The 21,900-nt window shown below is 43.9% G+C and overlaps 1 protein-coding gene across 1 annotated transcript in view; it reads right to left on the reverse strand.

Moving 5' to 3' along the window:
• TMTC1 (transmembrane O-mannosyltransferase targeting cadherins 1) overlaps window positions 1-21,900 on the reverse strand; it is a 148,193-nt gene that overhangs the window by 120,088 nt on the left and 6,205 nt on the right. Inside the window, exons 2-5 of the mRNA XM_084528443.1 lie at window positions 16,012-16,189; window positions 14,227-14,300; window positions 13,108-13,284; window positions 11,124-11,330 (exon numbers count right to left, since the gene is read on the reverse strand). Of these exons, the coding sequence (XP_084384569.1) occupies window positions 11,124-11,330; window positions 13,108-13,284; window positions 14,227-14,300; window positions 16,012-16,189 (636 nt within the window). The remainder of the gene's footprint in view (window positions 1-11,123; window positions 11,331-13,107; window positions 13,285-14,226; window positions 14,301-16,011; window positions 16,190-21,900) is intronic.

Raw genomic sequence — 21,900 nt, forward strand, 5'->3', positions numbered from 1 at the left:
AATGCAATTAAAATCAAACAAAGTCAAAATACTGCAAGAGAACCAAAGTGCATAATTTTACAGCGGCTTTTTCTCTGCAGAAATTCCTCGCATAGTTTGCAAGAACAATACACGGAATAATGTTGTATGATCAGACAAAACTGCATTTTATGGGAGGGAAATAAAAGTATTGTTTTCTCTCCCTTCCATCCTTGACTGACAATTACTCTTTCCCTGAACTTTACTTTGAACAGTAAATACAGCCTTTGCCTCCATGGAAAACAGAGATAAGACATTTATTCCTTCTAATTTTCTTCTTCTTAGCTGAAAGCCCAACAGGTTTGTTGTCGTCTTTCACAGATCAGAAGGAATTGTATTTTATTCCATAGTTCCTGTATTAGTAAAACCGAAGTGCAACCATAGTAAGCTTCAACGTACACATTTTGTGCCTTATTTTCTCTGACTCTGCCCTGATTTGCAAAGAACAAGGGATTCATAGGACATAAAAGAAGAGATTTTAGCAGACTTTTAGACCCCAGCCATGAAACAGAGGACCTACAGCAAACACACTGGCATGACAGCTTTAAACAGAGGTAACAACTGCATCATCCAGATGGTTGAATGATATTCCAAGACAACCAAATCTAACCTCAAGAATGGAGATTAAATAACAACCCCCACCACACACTTCAGTGGAAGATTTTCTTTTAAGCTATCTAATGATCAGTTGCAGCAGGTAATGAGAATCCACAAGGCAAAGCAGAGCACAGCCAGGTACCGTGGGACCTGTTGGGCTTGGGGGCAAGCAATCGATAGCACTGCTCCAGCAGCACTGGTGCAAGTGGTGTCTTTCAAGGCTTGCTTCGGCCATTATCTGAATTTCAGCACAGATGTTTGAGAATGTGGAATGCATTTACAAGAATCCCTTCTGTGCTACAGCTTCCTGGACATTCCCATTCTTCAAACTGCTTAGCAGACAGCTAAAAAAAATCTGCATCAAAGACCTGCAGTCAGGAGAGAAATGTGCATTGCAGCGTTTCAAAGACGAGTACAGGATTAAGGTTTCTAATGAACTAGTTGGAAAAGCATATTGGGATAACTTAATGAAAATGTGGAAGTGGTTTACTACCACCAGAAAGTTTAGATTGAGTTGAAGATTTAGTTTTTAGTCAGGGCAGGATCTATCCATCTTGGAAAGCATACAGGAAGAAGGAGGAAAGCATTACATATACTAACAGATTTTGTTCTTTTAAATGAAATACTAAATCTCAACAGCTACTTCACTTTGAAAATCAAAGTAACCCTTGCCACACAACTGTAGCAATCCACCTGAAGTCAAATTTGATGGTCTCAAAGTCCTCATGATTTGAGATGATAGTTTGTATCAGCCTGTGAAACCTAGAGCCATGTAACTTAGCCCTGCTGTCCTTCAGGTAATGCATGCTGTGATTATCAGGTTCTTGAAGGAGACATGGACCAGCTCAGAAAGCACTGGTCATAAATGATGCAAAAAGTTACAGCTGAACACTCCAGTCCTGAGAACAGCCTAGAAGTTTCCCTAGATGTCCAAAAGTACCTGGAAGTCGAAGGTAGAAGAGAGAAACTGTACAATTAGATTAGGTCTGGGGAAATGTCTGTAAATAACCTGGATTTCATCCATCTTCGGGTGTGTTGTTTCTTTTTTGTTTATTTGTTCTTGTTGTTTTTTGGGTAACTGGAATATCATTCTGTGTCAATCTACCCCAGAAAATAGCCTGGCAAGCCATTAAGGTTTTTCTGCTTCTCAGCCACTGTTAATTCCTTGACACCGGTTTACCGGGCTTTCAGAGGAAGCCAATGAACACAGACACGCTGCTGTTTCAAACGGCAATTTAATGAGACCGCCATGAACTGTGAATAGAAAGGCAGGCCTGTGAAGTAAGGGGATTGAACACTCTCCTGTGAGTCAACTCCGGGACACACAGACTGCACCTACAAATTAGGGACTTCCAATTAGCAACACGGGGAATGGAGCAGGCCGACGTCCAATAAAGTGACTGCAGCTGCAGAGTTTAAACGCAAGTCTCGCTATCAAGATAAAAAGCCCTGCTCCCTCTGCACATGGATGAACCAGTGATCAGCACCTTTCAGAAGATGGAGAGAAAAACAAAACTGGTGGTCAGCTTTTCCTCCTTATTCCATCTTCCTACGTATGGTTCTCTGTCCCAAGCATCTTTCCCACTTATCAATTCACAAAAATGGATTCCCATAGGCTAAATGAAAGTCTAACAGATCTTTAAAGGACTAAAAAGTCATTCTTAAAAAATAGCTAGCAGATGTTAAGTCATCGTTGTCTAAGAAAACTACCATCGGTCTCAGTCTCGTGCCTTTATTCTGGCACTTAATGCACATAAAGCCGAACTACTTGCATTTATTTGCTGCTCACTGAAATAAACAGAGCCTCTTGTAGACTGTCACACACTAATAATCCTCAGGATATTATTTACTTTCCACTTCCTTCTTGGAAGGGTTTAAAAGAGGAAGAGAGGTTTCATTCTGTACCGTGGCACCAAAAAACACCACCCAGAAGAGCAGCTGATCCAACAAAGGAAGTCAACCTTAAAACCCAGCTTCTTCTATGTCAGTGACTGCGTGCACCAGCATGGGCTTTTCCACGTCCAAGCAGGCCAGCCACGCAGCCAGCCATGGCTCCATGCCACAGCAAAGCAGCTCCCCAGCTTTGCCTGGCTCTCCATGCTCCCTCCTCCTCAAACCCAGGGAAATCTCCTCATTTTGGTGCAGAGCAGAGGAAAACTGAACCCACACAGATGGAGGAAAGAGACTGCAAGGCAAGCAGAGCTTGTGGGCCATAGATCAGAAGCCCATGTAGAGGGGAGGAGATAAAGTAAGGAGACAACTGGTGGGACCTTGCTGGTGGTCCCAGAGAGACCTTGTCCCCTGGCTGGGCAAAGCTCCCACAGCAGGAGTTTGCAAGCTGGAGGAGTGGGGAGCATGTGTAGGATGTCCTAGGACAAGGACACAGGTGGGGCCCTGAAATCACCTGGGCAAAAGTCTCCCATCTCCTCTAACACTTGCTCCTCCAGAGCACAACCTGCTGCTGCCAGCAGCTACTCTGCTCACTCGAGCGGCAGATGTCGATGGGGTGGATCCAGAGGTTTCAGTCCACCTGCTCGCACCCACGCGGCAACCCTCTGTGAAGTTTGTTTATTCACTTTCCTTGTTTCTTCAAAATTACACATCCAGAAATTACGCCAAGAGTAATTCGAGAGCTTATAGATTGAAGCAACAAACTGCAAGAAAATACCAGCACTTGGTAGATTCTACTCTGAGAAATTATTGAGAGGTTAATCTGTCTTGGAGCAGGACTCGAACGACGTGAAGTAAGCAGGGCATAGGGCTGTGCCCTGGACGAGAAAGAAACAAAATATTGAGCAGATGCTCATTAAGTGAGCACCATTCATTCTGGGCATTGAATAGAGCATGGATCGTGCAGAAAAAAAATGGTATATGATCGTGTAATTAAAGACCGCCATAAAGTAAACACATAACAGGGCCAAAAGAGCCAGGTCGCTCCTACCTGGTGGCCGCAGAGTTTTGCAGCCCTCATGATGTCTTAATATGCCTTCTCGTGTGTGCATGCAACATGAGTCACCATCATACCAAAGCGGTGCTGTTTTTAAGTAAACTTTAGCTAGCAAGCAATGACTTCAATTGCTTGTGTTGAAGGAGCACTAGCACATTGCAAATATTCAGACACGTAAGGCCACAAGCATGCACAAGAGAGACAGTCCTTGAGCTTAGAAATTTACAGTCTTCAAACAACAACCATACCACACAAGTGGAGGTAGAAAGGAAGCGTGCATTACTGTGTGTCAGCTTCCAGCACGGGCAGTGGGCACAGAGAGATGTAAGTGTTTTCCCAAGATCACACAAGGCTTCTGTGGAAGATAGTCACAGAGCAGAGCACTGAAATCCTAAGCTGAATCCAAGGCTTGAAGCACGGGACACCCACTTTTTCTATGCTTCTAAACTCTAACAAAGCCTTCTGGCGGCCTCAGGTACCATCTGAGCATGACAATAAATATCATCACTGCCTGTAGGCAAAGGGGTGGAAGAAGATTCACATGTTATTGCTAGGGAACGTTTTCTGAAAGGACAGGACACGGACACAGCAGTAGCTAGTGCTAGAGCTCAGACTCACAATGGAAAAATGATCTGAAGAAATTAGTTCAGAGAAAAGTAAACCGCTGGCCAAATCCACCTCTGCAATACAGCTCCCCAAAGGGGGCTGAACTTCATTCATAACTTAAGCTTACTAAAAAGAGAGAATGGCAGAGCCTTAGCAAACCTGCTACAACTAAAAAAAGCTTGCAACACATACAAGAAGCATCCCACAGCTACCAAGATAACGATGACACTTATCTAATCTGTTCTCTTTCAGTACATGCTGTGCCTTCTCAGGTCTTGGGACTCAGGGTCCTACTTGTCTTTTAGGGCAAAACTGGATCATCATATTCTGTTCAATTTTAAACTGCAGTTCCCCCCCAAAAAAAATCAATGTACAGCCAGCAACCATTCAGTACTTAGTTTTCTCTCCTTTCACGCAGAGACAGTCTAACACCAAACTTTGCCCAGAACGTCACAGACTATGAGATTGCTCCTTTCTTATCAAAGGCTCACAGCACTCAGGAGATCATCAATGAGAGAGGAAGGAAGAGAAAAGTCTAGGTGTAATGCTCCAGGTTACTAGAGGTCTAGGTCTAGGAAAGCAGAAAGAGCTTTCTTAAAGAATAAAATCATTTTGACTGCTAGACTCCCAGACCTTTTTCACCACAGACTGAATCCTAAACCAGGCTACCGTCCTTGAATTCCTCTACCAACTATTGCTTCGATATTTGCAAAGTCAGGCCGTGTCAAGTATCCAGGCTTTTCTTTTGCTGTATGTTCACCTTATGAAAATAAATAATTGTCAGACCTTAGTGTTTTGTCAGAGGTATTATTTTTTTGTCAGAGGTGTTTTTTTCTGTCAGGCTTTAGATATGAGTGCAACCACCTTCAGGATACATGAATGCAACAAAGAATGGCTTCCTGAAGTTTAAGAAACTGTGTTCAGTTTTGGGCCCCTCGCTACAAGAAGGACATCGAGGTGCTTGAGCGGGTGCAGAGAAGGGCGACGAAGCTGGTGAGGGGCCTGGAGAACAAGTCCTACGAGGAGCGGCTGAGGGAGCTGGGCTTGTTCAGCCTGGAGAAAAGGAGGCTCAGGGGTGACCTTATCGCTCTCTATGGGTACCTCAAGGGAGGCTGTAGCGAGGTGGGGGTTGGCCTGTTCTCCCACGTGCCTGGTGACAGGACGAGGGGGAATGGGCTTAAGTTGAGCCAGGGGAGTTTTAGGTTAGATGTTAGGAAGAACTTCTTCACTGAAAGGGTTGTGAGGCACTGGAACAGGCTGCCCAGGGAAGTGGTGGAGTCACCATCCCTGGAAGTCTTCAAAAGACGTTTAGATGTAGAGCTTAGGGAAATGGTTTAGTGGGGACTGCTAGCATTAGGTCAGAGGTTGGACTCGATGATCTTGAGGTCTCTTCCAACCTAGAAAATTCTGTGATTCTGTGATTCTGTGAAAGTTCTAAGAACTCTTCGTAGCACTTCTATTACCCAGACAATTTCATATTCTGAGCAATGCCTTGCTATAAAACTCCCTCTGACAAATTCAAGAAAATCTTAGTTTACATAAATGAAATCCTGTATCTGAGAAACCCACGACACTATTCTGCCTATAACAGTTATGGGTCCAGGAAGCATTACACTGTGTTGCAAGGGAAAGCATTAGAAACACAGCTGACACTTCTGGTTTTTGAACAGAAATTTCATGTTAAAGCAGAAAATGTGCTACATTGCCAAATTAGTTTGTTTAAAAATATATATATATATATAAAAAACACTGCTACACAAGAATTAGAAAAAGAAGTCCCTTTAGCACTTAGTGAGGAAAAGCTGAATCAAAATCATTCAATTTCTACCCAGTTGCAGGTCACATGTATCAGCACTTCTTCCCCCACTCTCCCTCCATTCCTTCATGTTGGTGAACAGCATCTGGTTCAGCTCAAACACGGACCGTGCACGCTGCGCTGGGACACAGGGAAGATACTTTATGACCTCAACATACTTCTCCTCGTAGTATATCAATCGTTGGGCCAGCACAGACATCTCTGGAATGCACCATGTTCTGCAGAGCGTTTCCATTTCCCTTCCCCTGCTACTGCAAAAGGAAACAACATTGCTGCCGGTTTAGTCATCAGATCACATTTATCCCTGCTACAACCTCATGAATTTAACCGAATTTTGGATCAATGGGTTTTCTGCATGGATCCCACAGTGCTAACATGTAGTGAGCTCCCTTGATCTCTTTTGCACGTCTGCAGAGATTTAAAGTGACAATGCTGGGCACAGCTCCAAGTACACCTGCTTCTTCTCTCAGTCTGTCACTTGGCAAGCAAGTAAGAAAGAAACACGCACAAAGAATAAACCAATGCAATGGCTAGGGTACACAGAAAACAGACACATTAAAACTGGTCTGTTGTCAATTCCAAGGGAAGAGCCTCCCCAGATAAATCACTGAAGATCAGTTTCTAGATGAGCAAAGATAAACAGAGGTTTGTGTTTCAAAAGCATGCAACTTACTGAGGAGTTTTGTTTTCCAAGAACACCTGAAGCTTCGACTGTGGTCCCACTACAGACTCATTTAGAAAGCTCAAAACCATCAGGGTTACTAAGTGTTATGAGGGGGAGGTCACGGGTTACATAGCACTTAGCAATGATGAGTGTGAGGCATGTGTGATGTGACGTGACTGTAACGATATACGGCTTTGTAAGGAAAAATAATCAAAAAATAGACACCAATTTTCATTGAACAGTGGGTTCAGCAAATCAAGACAAAGCGAACGACCAACCTGTTGCTTTACACTTACTATTCTTGTTAAATATCTTCAAGGATCAAACAGCGTATCACTATGTTGTGCAATGAGGTATTGGCACTGATATCTCTCGATAATAAGACTCCGCTCTCGGTTTTAAACTAAAAGATGGTAGATTTATATTAGACATGAGGAAGAAACTCTTCTCAATGAGGGCGGCGAGGCCCTGGCACAGGCCACCCAGAGACGCTGTGGCTGCCCCATCCCTGGAGGTGCTCGAGGCCAGGCTGGATGGGGCTTTGGGCAGCCTGGGCTGGTGGGAGGTGTCCCTGCCCATGGTAACGGGGTGGAAGTGGGTGGGCTTTATGGTCTCTTCCAATCCAAACTACCCTGTGATCCTATACTGCACTACCATAGTGAAGGTACTGAAGCTCTGGCTTCATCCCAAACAGAAGTAAAGGTTGATGTGAAAGTTCCTCTCTTCCATTCTCTATTTGCATCATACTGGAGGGCCTATATGGTCACTAACCTCTTTTGGTCACTAACCTCTTTCGGGTCTTAAAACTCAGGGATGCTGATCAAACTTGTAAGAGATCCTACCTACCTCACTTCAGCAGTATATGCCAGCATCCCCAAGAACTGTAATAAATCGTGGTGATAAATCCTGCAGCTTCATCCAGGCTAACTCATTCCTTACTCATGAACGCACTCAGGACTGCAATCCGCACACTCACTGGGTAGCCAAAGATAAGAGCACGCGGTAACAAAGAACAGAAGTCTCTCTGCACCAGGAATTTCCGTAACTAGCTCCAGTTCCTACTAATCAGAATGATTCCCTTAACTCCTCCATTATGTCTTCCTACATTTTTCAGTTCGCTTTAGTAGAATGGTACATAGTAAATTATTATTAACTAGAAACCTAATTGATCATACTACAAGTACCTAGAAGTACAGATCAAGCAGTACACAACTATTTTATTCGAATGAAGAGCTTCCAACTAGCAGCCTGGTGCACTAAGAAAGGTACCTGAAGCTACTTGACCATACCCAATCAGCCTCCAACTTCAGTGTTTTTAAATCTTTTCCCTTCCCTTTTGCTGACCTACACAAGTCAGAGAAACATCAATTACAGAGGAGAAACTGTGTAATTAATTTTGTATATCTGACAGCAATTTCTATTTTTTTCCTCTTACCTTTTTTTCGTCAATATTAAGGATTTATTTTTCTAAAGAGATGGATTGTATTTTGATAGAACAATTGCTTTGCCTGCTTCCTACTCCACATCATATCATATGCCAATAGCACTAGGGAAAGACCACACACAGAAAGTATTTAAGCTATTTTAATCTGTCTTGTGACAGAAGCAGTAAATGGAATGAAGGGGAGGACCACAGTCATGATTTGGTGGTGGTCCCCAGCCTCCCAGGTGATGTGGACGTCGTTTTGAGTCACTGTGCTGCAACACATTTAAACTTACAGTTCCACACATCTGCAAGCACGCTCCCTGTGGTTAATGCTTGAGAAGATCTCTTGAAAATGCTGTATCTGTTTGAGCTATTTAAGGGACAAACGCTGCAGCGGCACATTTATTTTTTCATAGTGCCTAGTAAACTTTGGCGTTAGACAAGCTGGCACTGGTCAGATTGCCCAGGCTCTGTGAGGCTGTCGTTCCGTGAATACAATCCCTCTCCACCAGGAGGATACTATCTGACCTAATAGTGCCTTCAGAGGTATCAAAACCATGATTACTTTGGGGAACAGGAATGCCCGGAGCAAAGCAGCCCTCATTGCTGTAAGGTATGAGAGCCGGGAAGATCTTGCCTGGATGCTGTGTGTATATAAACATTAGGGGAAAATCCTGACAGAACAGTGGGATCCCTTAACCCATCCCAGGCTTTCTCCCAGAGCTGACAGGCCCAGTCACCACACGAGTGTGTCACAGCAAGTTTTCCTTTCAGCTACAGGGTCCAAGCCAGCTCCACTCTGGGCACCCCCAGCGAGCTGTCACACAACGGGTCGTCACAAGCACATTGCACGCTGTCACTTGAAAAGAGGAGCTGAGAGGCTTATGCCACGAGAGCCTCTTTTGAGAAAGAAAGCAGCTATGTACATGCAGAGCTCTATTTGCCATGAAATCCTTTACAACATTTGAAGAGGCAGCTGCCGAAAAGCAAATGCCAGCTGGCAGCATCAAAAAGTTCCCTCTGAAGCCACCTCACGTGCACCGTCTCTGCAACACAGCCTCTGACACCCCCCTGAAAAGGCCAGAAGACCTGAGGCCTTCCCCTGGTGTAAGAAAGGGACGGTCCTAAAAAGAAGGACAGGAGGAAAGTGTCTGGAAAAAGTATAAAGCAAACCTCAGGGGAAGGAGCAACAGGAGGGAAGAAAGAAAGAGGGGCACAAGAAACAAAGAACAGGATGATGGAGGAAGACAGGAGGTATTTCTTACATGGGTACCCTCCAACGTAGTATCTGTCTGTGAAAATGAGGAGCAAATACAAAGAGAATGAAAGCATTTAAAGAAATAGGGAAAGAAGAAAGGTCAGGAATAGCAGCTGTACCACTGCCTGTGCTCAGTTTACTCTTCCCCACCAGGTACTAAACTCTAGGGGCAAGATGGTACAAGAGGCACTTGGACAGCCCATTCTGGCCTGGCATAACAGAATGAACAGGGGTCACCTATGCTTATCTAACTGTTCTACTCATTTGGGGATATAGAAGAAGAAACAAATTCAAAAAAAGAAAAAAGAAAACAAAAAACCCTAACACTTTAGAAGCAGTTCCCGACTGGCAGCCGAGTCCGGGTAGGAGAGCAACTGGCACTAAGCCACTCGGAAAAGTCTCAACTTCCTCGTCATTCTTCTGTCACGGGTTCCCACACAAGGAGGCACCGCAGCCAAACCCACTCTTCTCTTTGTTAAAAACAAGGCCAAAAAAAACAGCCGCGCACAAGTCAGACCCATCAGACTAAACACCAGGCCCATCAGTCTGCACCGTAGAAGCTCTCGAGTGGGCTGAGCCATTGCGACTAAATATAGAGCAAACAGATTCTGTGATGTGAGAAGGTATGGATTTCATGTACCAGCCTGTATATCATACATACTGATGCAGCAGGAAGATGAAACGAACAAGGAACTGCAGCAGATATTTCTGATCTAATCAAGGAACACAGCACTTTCTGCAAGAAATAGGTGGTGTGGGGCGATTCATTATTATAGGTCTCCAACGAAAATGATGCTGTGGCTATTTGGTAGCTAAAAACAAAAATCAGCAGTAATGCAGCATGCTGATGCTAAAACCTGCTGTTTGCTCATCGGGATGGCTGCAGCTGAGATAACCAGCAGAAACCAGCACCCCTCAGCACGACAGCAAGAGGTTATTCCTCCTTCCAGAAAACACAAGTCCCACACCTCAGGGTTTCTTCTGAATTTCAACAACACAAAATACTTGAAGGCAACTTGGACAAGACAGTGGGGGCATGTCTGTGACGGAAGAGCTGACTGCCCTTCCCTTCTTTCCCTCTCCCACCCCCACCACAAGCCTCAAAGTCGTGAACTTAACTGAAGAGGAACAATCCAGAAAAACAAACAGAGAAAAGGCAGCTTCCTCCAGAGAGAGGGAGAGACGTGGGAAAAATCCTCACTGGACTTCAGAGACACTTCCAAAGTGCTTCTCTGTTTCTCCCTGCAGAGTCCAAGGAGACAAAGAAGCCCATCGCCAGGCCAAACACAAGCTGGCAGGCAAGGGCTACCAGGGAGACCATGCAAAGGTCAAGGTTAAAAGCTAGAAAACCCAACATCCTGGCACAGATCCATGACCCAGAGCTGACTCTTTCCCTCTTAAACACTCCTCCCAACTCAGTGCTGTTCAAAATGAACAAGGCCACAGAGCCCTGGCACCACATCAGGCCTTCAGTTACGGGAGAGTCCTTCCTTCCCAAATGAGATGCACAATGAGCAAGTTGAGAACTGCTGGAACACCAGCAGGAAAAATCACTCTGCTGCTGCCTGAGCCCAGCTCTCACCATCACGTGCAAACTCTCAGGAGCGGGCATCACCTCTCCTTTCATATGCACACATAAACATGCACACCCACCGCATAGATATGCCTGCATACATGCATGTAGAAATTATACCCGCAGATGTGTGCTTAGAGATACTCAGCACTAAAACAGGGCTGACAGGGTTAAGACAGGACGAGCTGTGCAGCAGAGGGCCGGGCGGCCGTCAGTACCTCCGAATGGCCCAGATGGCTTTGCTGGGCACAGGAAGGCCACCGCTGCGCTGCTCCTCTGGCGAGGTGGGGTGGCACGAGTTCCAGGCGCCCCTGTGAGCGAAGCGATGCTTCCCATTCTCCCGGCCGGCCGCAGGGACTGGCGGCGAGGCAGGGGTCGAAGCCATGCACGGCCGGCCAGGTCTCTGGTGGATCCCCCCATTTCTCCTGATCAGGCGACAAACGGGAAAGCAGGGGGGCGTGGAGAAGAAGGGGGAATGGGAAAGATAAGAAAAGGCTTTTAAGGGATTTTTTCCTCCCATGTTTACTTACCAAAAGGTTGAGCATTATGTTAACAGCACAACATGCAACAGACGACATTTTATTTAAAATACGAAGTCTATATGATCTGGGAGGACAGGACTTATTGGTTCCTAACTCAAACTAGGGGACAACACCAAGAGCAACAGCAGCCAAGCACACCCATGTAAAACTCTTCTCTGGACCTCTGGTGTGGTGGGAAGCACTGTGAGAAGAATAAGCCACAATCCTCATTGTTTTGTTGCAGAAAATGACTGGTGCTCTGCCTCTTTTTAAACAGAAATCAGATCTGTACAGGTTGGAGGTAGGAACAGGAGGAGATGAGTTTCAGCAGCACATAGGAGGCTGCTGTTTTTCTGCTTCCCCTTAAAAAAATTCATATGCAGTCATAAAACCCCGAGTGCCACAAACAGATAGAAAAGTGCACAACGCATACAACTAGAACAAATATTAAAATGCAGCACGCCTGGACTACAGAGCTGCAAGCTGCCAGATCTGGGCAACTGGGTGCCACTGAAGCACAGGAAAAACATAGAGAGGCCACTGGGAAGTAAAACTAAGGGAAGGGGCAGATTGCGGGGAGTGGGGGAAGAAGGGACCCAGATTTTCCCAAGGTTAATGAACATTTGTGTCATCTACAGCCAGGCAGCTCCTGGAACACCGACCAGCAGCCTGCAAATGCAAGCGTTATGAGCAGTGTGCAGGCTGTCAGCCCCCAGAAAGCTCCTTGCTGGCTACCTGCCCACCAGTGGCACAACTATGACTTACTCATCGGCTGAAAACAGGAGAAATTCCCAGCCAACTCCCCAAACCCTGCTGGGAGCTGATTTAATTCACTACTGCAGGAGCACGAACTCAGTGTCCTTTCCTACAGCCTATGCACACTAGCTCCTGCAGGGGTGGGACAGGCTCCAGAGCCCAGGGGACAACGCAGGTAGGAACATGGGAAATGATGGCAGGAGCAAGATCTGCCATCATCAGTGGCAGCAAGCCATTACATTCGCTCACTTATTGACAAATCTGTCCCAGGGGTGGTATGGGACAGAACTGCATATAAAACAGCTTCTATCAACTGAAAGACTTCTGTCTTTTAATGAAAGTGCAGAGCTGCATAGTTATTGTGAAGCTAAGAGGGTGAGGGATATCGTCTTCAAAGGATTTGACTCTTCTCCAGTAACTGCTCAGAGCTGCTAATTATTCCAATCATTTCAGAACTGGCTGGATATTTTCCCTCTTTTTCCGTTTTGTAAGGACAGGAAGGATCAAACCTGATTTTACTATTAAGTGTCATAATATATTTCTACAAGCATGACATTATGACTGAATAATCATGCAGATGCTGCTAGTGGAAGGAGTTAAGGTAGAGAAATTTTAAGATGTTGATGCTTCAATCTGAGCTCCCATGCAAAAAAAATAAATTAGTCTTGACAGACTGAACTGAGCATTTTAGAGATCAGATCTTTACATCCAGTCCATACACCCAGCAAAAGTTAACAGGCAGCTAGAGAGTAACAAAGAACAAAACCAGAATGTAATCTTGCTGCCTTCCTAATCAGTCCGACGTGTGCCTCCTAATTCAGCAGGGCAAGACCATCTCCCACCGTGCTGTGTACAGTGTTATATATTCTGTAGTACATACAGGCAGCAACACTGGGAAAGCACAGCAAGCATAGCAATTACTTACAGTTTGAGGGCATTGCAGGAGAGGGAAAAGAAGTCATAAACCAAGCACACACCAAACACGGTGACTCCAGTTTCTTTCACCAGCATTGCACACGTCCCAAGGAATAAACTAAGCAGCAAAAAGAATGGGGAGGCAGTGGGAGGGAAATGTTCCCCAACATAAAGCTGATCCACACTCCTGAAAAAGAGATTTGACAAACATATTTTTAACTTTTATTTTCAAACGTAGTACATTCACACAAATATTGAGGTACTTCTTGATTTAAGATCTTGGTAATAAGTTGAGTGAACTGTCTACACTGTTTGCTGATAAATGAAGAAAGGTTTAGACACTAGGACAGAAAGGAAAACACAACTATTGAGAGGTACACCAGGAACTTGAGCAGCAGAAGAAAAAGAGACAAGCAGAAAGACAAAGTAGACTTAAAACAGTCAGAGGAAGTAAAAGGTAGGGCAAAGAAGTAAAAGAGGGCAAAAGGTAAGAAACAAAAATCAAACAAACTTCCTATAGGGTCACTTCCAGTTTTACAGCTTTGAAACCTTCAGATGAAAACAGTGCTATAGATTTGTAGCAAACATCCCAAGAGGGACACAAGCAGCTTTTCCACAGGATCATGATGGCACAGTGTTGTTCATAAATGAAACAGCAATGTGAAAGGGCAGAAACACTATCCAAGTAAAGCTGTTTCTTATCTGTGCTTGTTCGGTTACAGTTTTAGGATACAGACCCTCAAAGAGTGCTAAGTTTTCATCTGAAAAGCACAACTAATGGTCAGGACATGACCCGGAACTCTCACAGACTGGATTTTTCTCTCCAAAGAGACAATCTGCCTTCAGCTGAAAGCAATTCTTTGTCATTTCAGGTCTAGCTCTACAAACACCCCTCTGGTGTATGGTCAGTTGGTAATGTCAGTGGAAGAGGACATCTTAAATGCCAAGTTCTCTGTTCAAGCTTACAGATTTTAATAAGTGTCACTTATTTGGCACTGCAGCTGCAGCAGGGACCAGAGCATTGTGCTGGAGGAAGCACCTTTACCAGTAATAGCCAGAACCCAATGGATTTTCTCCCCAAACCAGAGCATCCCCTCATATCGTAACAACAGACACCAAGGATCCATACCTATTATAGGAGAGAAAAGCCAACAGAAAGAGTAGACAGGCTAGGACATCCGCTCTGCCTACTATACCTGTTACCTAAAAAGAAAAGAGATGTACAGATGTAAAAGCAGATACATAAAAAGGCACACACATTTACTGACTGCTTCAACGATCCAGGCTAACTGCTACTATTTTAAGCTTTTATATCGTTGTTATCCTTCCTCATCACACCAAAATGCTCCTTGGTTAGTGTAGGATATATTCAGTTTTGTCTGCTGCATTTCCCACTTGGCAAAACAAGTGCGTAATCCAACAGACAAATCATCCTTTAAGTTCTTTTTAAAATATTGTTAAAGTTGCATAGAAAAATACTGGTTTTAGTAATCTGTTTTGATTTTGGGTAATAAGACTTGAATGAGAAACACATCAAAGTCCCAGAATTGAGGTTTGTAAAGAAAAGGACTAATCAAAGAACAACTCTGTGGAGGAGACTTTTCATATAGGAGTGAGTTAAAAATTAACATTTGAATAAACTTTATCAACAAAAAGTAATACAGTGGTATGTAATTTATCCTCTTCGAATAATCTGAGTTTATACAAGTTTTTCCACATATCTATTAACAAAATCTGTAAGAACTTACTGAAGAACTTATAAACATTCTTTTTATAAAATATTTCAACATTCCATTTCATAAAGATCTAAAATTGAACATAAAGCAAATTAAAGGCCCTTTGAAATTTTGCCTCTTTTGCAATTACACAATTAAGCTACATTCAGTGCTCTGGCATTTATTTTAACCTTTTTAAGTTCTGACCCCCACGAAAATAAATTCAAAGAGGGCCTCTTCTAAAACCTCCCCTGCACTACAAAGCTGTATTATCAAAAGGTGCCTAGCTGATTAGTTCACACGACACAGCACAGGGAGTAACTGTAAAGCTCGTGGCTTTTTGTTATTAAGGTAATCTCTCCTCAAAAGTTCTCGGCCATGGCAGCTGTTTCACTCACTAATTTACAAAGGCTCGTTACAAGTCCGTGATGTCAATGGTATCTCAGCTAACAAGTGCACTTCTCTTTTTAAGCATGGGCAGCTACACGTTGCATCTCCTTTTCAAAGACAGCAAGACTCGTTTTATCCACAGGAGAAGTAACTCCCCACACTAACAGACTGCAGTTGTAGAATGACTAAGTCTTTAAACGCTTTCATAGAACAAACAGGAAAAAGTGCAGGATGAGCTGTTGCTCTGTAAACTTATCATGGATTTATTAAGCTAACACGTTTTTCTGAGGATGATATTCTTAGGTTTAATTGCAAGCAGTAAAAATTAATCTGTAGGTCACATTGCCTCTATCCGAATGAGTGATCTTGTCCAGAATACACGCTAATGCTCCCTTCGCTTTTTCTCCCTTGAATTGATGGCTACAGGAGACGAGTGAAGGCATGGAACAATGTCCCAGCAGGAGACGGCGGCCTCACTGATTTCTTGGGTTTCAGAAGACCCGACATTTTCATCGAGTGAATGACTGTCCATTTGCTGCTGGCACTGCTGACTACGACCGTCACTTAGAATTTAGCACAGGAGCAGGAAGATGGCAAGTCTGAATACATGGATTTCTTAAGGACTCCTGCACCTTTTTTTTTTTATTATTATTATTTTTTAACTATAGCATATTCTCACCTTTGATCTTCCAAAGCAAATATCACAACCACCACATTCTGTGTGACTCAAAGGTTTCTTTAAAGGAAAAGAAAGAAAGAAAGCGTACATTTATTTTTAGCTTCTGTGTCATTTTGTGTCACATACTTACAGCCTCGGTGTGAATGGGATGCACAGCAAAGAACAGCGCTGTGACAAAAGCAAGTCGACAGTCCTTGAACACAGCTTTGTCGCAAGTATACATCAGCACAAGAGTCACTAGACAGTGTAAAATTACATTCACCGCGTGGAAATAGAAGGGGTTCATACCAGCCAGTAATATGTTTAACCTGTAAAGAAAAGAAAGAAAAAAAAAGAGCCATAACTTGACTGGAGTGGCCTTGTAGTAGCAGGACATCCTTCAAATGCTCTAAAAAATTGTTCTTTTTGCCTGATTTGCAGTCTTCTAATGCAAGTGCTATTAAGCTAATTAGTGAAAATTGCTCTGAACCTCTAGTTTATCTGATTAAAGAGAAACCACTTCCTTAGTTTTCCTTCTAAAATATGTGGTTGAATTTGGCAAGCCTCACGACACGGAGATGGGAGAGGCTTGTTCCCTAGCATTAGGTCAGGTCTGCCGCAGTGAAACAATAGATGTGCTTCCCTAGCAGCAACTAACACGGTCCAACATCAGAAGTGCAGCACTTGTCCTATTCCCCTGTTGGCACTTCACGTGCTTCTCAGCCACGTGGCAGCTTTACAATAAGGGTGGTGATTTTCTGCTATGGGACAGAAGCTTTTGCTTGGGAACACCCAGGGCAAGGACTCGGCAGGAGCTGGAGCATCAGCCTGGTGCTACAGGAATATTCACTGCCACCTCACTTTCAAAATGCTTTCGCATACTGGAGGCATAGCATTTATTTAAATGCTTTACTGACATCGGGACTGGGCTACAAAGCTGCTCTACTAGTCAGCATCACTTCTACAAAGACATTGAAGTTAAAGATAAGTTAACTCATCTAATGACAATGCGGGTTCGTTATTTTTGTCTCATAAACAAAGTATATAACAAGCTGTTATGACATTTGTTTGACATCATGTATTAATGTATTTTTCTTGTCACTTTTTTTTTTTTTTTACAGCCATCTTGCTTAACAGCTGCTGACAGGCTTCGCTTTACGTGCAGTTGAAGATAACTTGATTCTCTTTAGAACTAACTGTATCTGTATATTTGGACTTATTTATATACACACACGTATACATGCACATACACATCTGGCGTCTGTATGTGGTGAGGATTCTATAAATGAACATGGAATTTAGAAGTATTAATGTTAAGGATATTAAAAAAAAAAAAAAAAGGCAGAGAAGGCACCCAGTGAAACCATGAATCAACCTAAATATTTAGCATGTAGCTGTAAACAGGCTAGGGGAAAACAATCCTTCCTGTTGCTAACAGCCACCAGGCTTCCCGTGACATACATGATTCAACAGCAATGCCACCGAGTTGTTGCTACCATGCAAACACCTTCGTTTATTTGTAAGACAGAGGAGGTGGGGTACGTCTGCAAGGGCCAAGCAACATATGCTTTTTATAAATACTCTCTACATTCCTTACTCACAAGTAACAGCGTGCTATCTGTCCTGGGCCACGTCTCCCATGTCAAGCCTACTTTAACAGACCTGGAGTCTTCTTTGTGCATTACTCCTCTGTTTCCATTGCAACATTTATCAAGGCAATAGCTGAAACCCCTAGAGTCTGGGAAAAGTGGGATTTTGTCATGACTTGACCTGTCCCTTTGAGTACAGGTTGATACAACTACTTTGTGACACGACATCAGTCTGCATAATTCAAGTGCACGTGAAGAGCTGAGCTGTTGGGGCATTTTTTTCCCATCTCTCCTGCAAACCACTGCAGAGCTGCAGCACACATCACTTTCCCTCGTTTCCACTCGCACAAAACAAAAAAGCACCACAAATGGCAGTAACACACACCCAGACAGAGATTCAGCTGTAAATATGCTGCAGCCGCAGGAACCCCCAAGCCTGAATCTTGTTTTCAGCACTCAGCATGGAACAAGGGGCAGCAGAGGCCGCCCTGCCCAGAAGAAGTCGAAGCAGCAGCCCAAACAGCATTCCCTGTCAGAGGCACCTGCAGATGTGCACGATGGCAGGGACCACCTGCAGGACCAGTTCTTCAGACAAATGAATCACTTCTGGCTGTAAATCAGCCTGATGGAGCGCGTCACCACCTGAAAAAATGTCAAATTGTACCTTCTCCAGAAATCAGGTTGCCAGAGCAGATGAGGGCAGGTGAGGGGCGTGGAGACAAGCGCTCAGGTTCAGGTTATCAGGCAGCACAGACAAGCCGTATACCAAATGTGAGAGATTCCCGTTTATTTATTTGTCTGAGATGTGAGGACCAATCACTAAAAACACAACATCTGACAGCACTCTTGAAAAATCTTTCACAGTCTACATGAATCATGTCTGATGACTTCTCATCCTGCAAAGCATGGCTATTGGCAAGAGAAGGAAACCTCACAGGGACCGATCCTGCCTCCCCATCAGCTCACCTCTCCTAAAGGCAGGGTGCGCTCTTCACAACCCTTCTTGGGGTGAAACATCAAGTCAAAAAGGCTTCTAAGTGAGTATTACTTGGTCTAAGTTATTGAAAACAGCTATGTATAAGCATCAGCCTCACAGCTTGGGTATTCCCCTGTGTATTCTTTAAATAATGTTAAGAAGAAAAAAAAAGGCAGAACAAAACACAAGCATAACAGCACCATGCTATTAAGATAAGTCTTCCATTAAACAGCAGAATCTGAGTGCAAGCATGCCTCCATGTATGTTTTGAATACCATCTTTGGTGGTCCATAAACATTAAACGCAGTTGCATGCAGGTGCTATATTCACACCCATGTTTTTGCTGCAAAGCTCTTTGTCATAAAAAATTAGGCCACATGACATTAAAGGAAACAGTCTTTTGTCCTGAAACAATCCCAGTAGAACAATTTTGAAGTGTTAGCAGTGGCTAAATTTATTGCACGTCAAATGAATGAGTAAATCTGGGGCTCCACATAGCTCTAATCACAAGTCACAAGAATTCTGCAAAGCTCCCCAGCACAGGCTTCCTTCCACCCATGGGGAAAAAAAGGCAGCTGACTACAGAAAGGCAAATTTGCTCTACTGCAGAGCAATTCCTGGGCAGGTGAATGGGTTAGGAAGGAATGGGTTAACGGGAAGAAGAAGAAAAAAAAAGCCTTAGCACTTTTTTAAACTTTAATACCTTTGCAGAGATTCATTCTTCTCTTTGTTTACTGGCATCAGCATTATCACAGAGTCTTGCAGTAACCATACACAGTATGTAGCCCAGCAAACAAAGAAACTAAAACACAAGTAAGAATCTCAAAATTAAGCAATAAATAGTGTTTCTCCAACACAACATTTATGAACAGAAGCTCTGGCAGGCAATAACTATACTCTAGTATAGGATGAGGGAAGTCCTTGTTTCCATATCTAAACTGCCCCACAAATGGGGAATTTCACTTTCACGTTTTTAAGCTGCCAGCCCCAAACTCACCAGTATTACAATCATTCCTAACTTCCAGCCTCTTCTTGCAGGAAACTAGTGACAGGTCTAGAGGGAATGGCCTCAAGTTGGCCAGGTGAGGTTCAGGCTGGAAATGAGGAGACATTTCTCCTCAGAAAGAGCAGTCAGGCACTGGGACTAGTTGCCCATGGAGGTGGTGGAGTCGCCATCCCTGTGGGTGTTCAAGGAAAGGCTGGACATGGTGCTTGGGGACATGGGTTAGTGAGTGACATTGGTGGTAGGGGATGGTTGGACCAGATGATCCTGAAGGTCTTTTCCAACCTTAATGATTCTATGGGCTAGAAGATGACAGACGTGGTAGAGCACATAGCTAGAAGTCCAGATGGGCTGGCCAAACTTTTTGAACTGACTGCTTCTGTCTGACCAGACAGGTATTTTCAAATAATATTGCAAAGATACAGGGCTGAATAAAGCAAGTGAACACACTCCAAGGAATGGAGACACTAGGAAGGAGAGACGCCATGTCAGACAAGATCTTTCCTCAGGGGAGCTCCTCATGAACCACTCATGGAATAAGAGTTTGGCACTGTCTCAACATCTCTACTGGAAGAGTTCCTGAAGGTGAAGAGTGCACTAAGCCTCCTGAGAAGTGGTGAATGGCAGTTCAAACACAAAGACCTTCAAAAGGCACAGAGGAAAGGAGAAAAACATGTACACCAAAGATACCAGGTGACATCGTCAAGTATTTAAGCCACCACCAAGCAAAAAAAATCAGTACAGAAGCCCCAGCACTGCTCACACCCCCCTGAAGGGGAGCAGACTGTACTAACATGTCTTCAAGCACAGACCCTGGTCCCAACACCAGCCCTTGTGGCCGAGTGTTGCAGTATGTGTGGTTTAGTGTCACACCCAAGGCAGAGTACTGCCAAACTGCATGCCAGAGCAGGAGGTATACCAGAAGAGGTATGTGCCCTAACAAGGAAATCCCTTAATTTTTGTTTTGCAGGAAGAGTATAGTGCACACAGTCCTTGGTTTTGGCGTAGTTTGCTTCACTACCTATGGCAGCTTTTCCTTTCCTCCACTCTAGGACAAAGTGCCGCATGGACTTCCCCAGCCACAGGTTGGTGCAGGCCCAGGGAGCAGTCTGCACACCGTGCTACTTTCCTGCCAAGGACACCCACCCGGGAGATGTCAGGCAGTGGTGACACCTCCCCCTGGGTAGGCAAATCACCACACAGAGGGCCTGGAAATCAACCGGGGTTCAGCAACTCCAGCCTCACAGACCTGGAACCAAAGGGGCCTAAGCCACAAGAGCAAGGGTTCACCACACATCCCAATTCAAAGCCAGTTACACATAACCACCAGCACCCTTGGGCTCTAACGTAGTGCTTGTTATCCACTTGTACACACAAAGACTCATTCAACCTTTTTTTTTGAGGCCTCTCATGATTTAATAATACCGTAAACCATAATTGGAGAGTTTCTTTTTTTTATAGACTTGATCATTATCCCTGGGCAGCTCTAGTTTAGTTTAATCTGTTTTATTATTTTGAACAGACTAACAAAAAACACAACATGTTACAAAATAGAAATGCACAGAATAATAATGGTAATTTGTTATAGCAAGTAACACAATGGAAACTCTCAGAGCATCCCACACCTCATAAAACCCCCACAGTTTTTACAGAGGAAGGCTCACATGCAGATTTATATGATTTTATCTAACATACAAGAATAGATTAAGTTTCCTATGATCTTCCTTTCCTTTTAGATTCGTGTGACACATATGACAAACTTTATGTAAACTAATGCATGATTTCAGTGCACAGTGAGATCTCATAATTGCCACAGATGCGTCTATTGTGTGCCAGGAAAATGAGCATCTGTACTCCAAAAACGGTGCAGCTGCATCAGTGGCAACAGCGGCTGAAGTTCTACGTGGAAACAGCTCAAAGATTAAAGAAAAACCTGCAACAGTAAAAAGAAAATCAGCCCCGTTTGCAGCAGTGTTCACACGATGGCCAGTGCAAGCACAGCAGAATCCCCTGGTGAAGCAGCACTTTGCACTGGTAATCTTTTCATAGTACTGTACAATGCCTCAGAATTAAATGGACAATAAGGCTTAAATGGTTTGTTACCCAATTTTCTATAATGGGGATGGGTGAGAACACAGAGGCCGTATCAGTTCCCAAGCTATAGCAATTCCCTTAGAGCACAGCCATCACTTATAAGAGCTCACAAGAGTTAAGTGTTGGCATTCAAAGCAGGTTATTGCTTTCCAGCAGGGCTCGAAAAAGAAAACAGAAATCACAATTAGACTGAGAAGCAACAGCACCTTGGAAGTGGCAAATATGTTAGAGCAGAAATTTTTCCTAGTGAAACACTAGGATGTGGGCATTGACACTCCTGCATTAAGAATACTGAATGTACCATTCACCTGGCTTTCAAGCCATCTCCACAAACAGTCTGGGATAACTAAAAAAAAAAAAAAAAAAGACTGGCAATTT

This window comes from Aythya ferina (assembly GCF_964211825.1).
Source record: "Aythya ferina genome assembly, chromosome: 1".
NCBI lineage: Eukaryota > Metazoa > Chordata > Aves > Anseriformes > Anatidae > Aythya > Aythya ferina.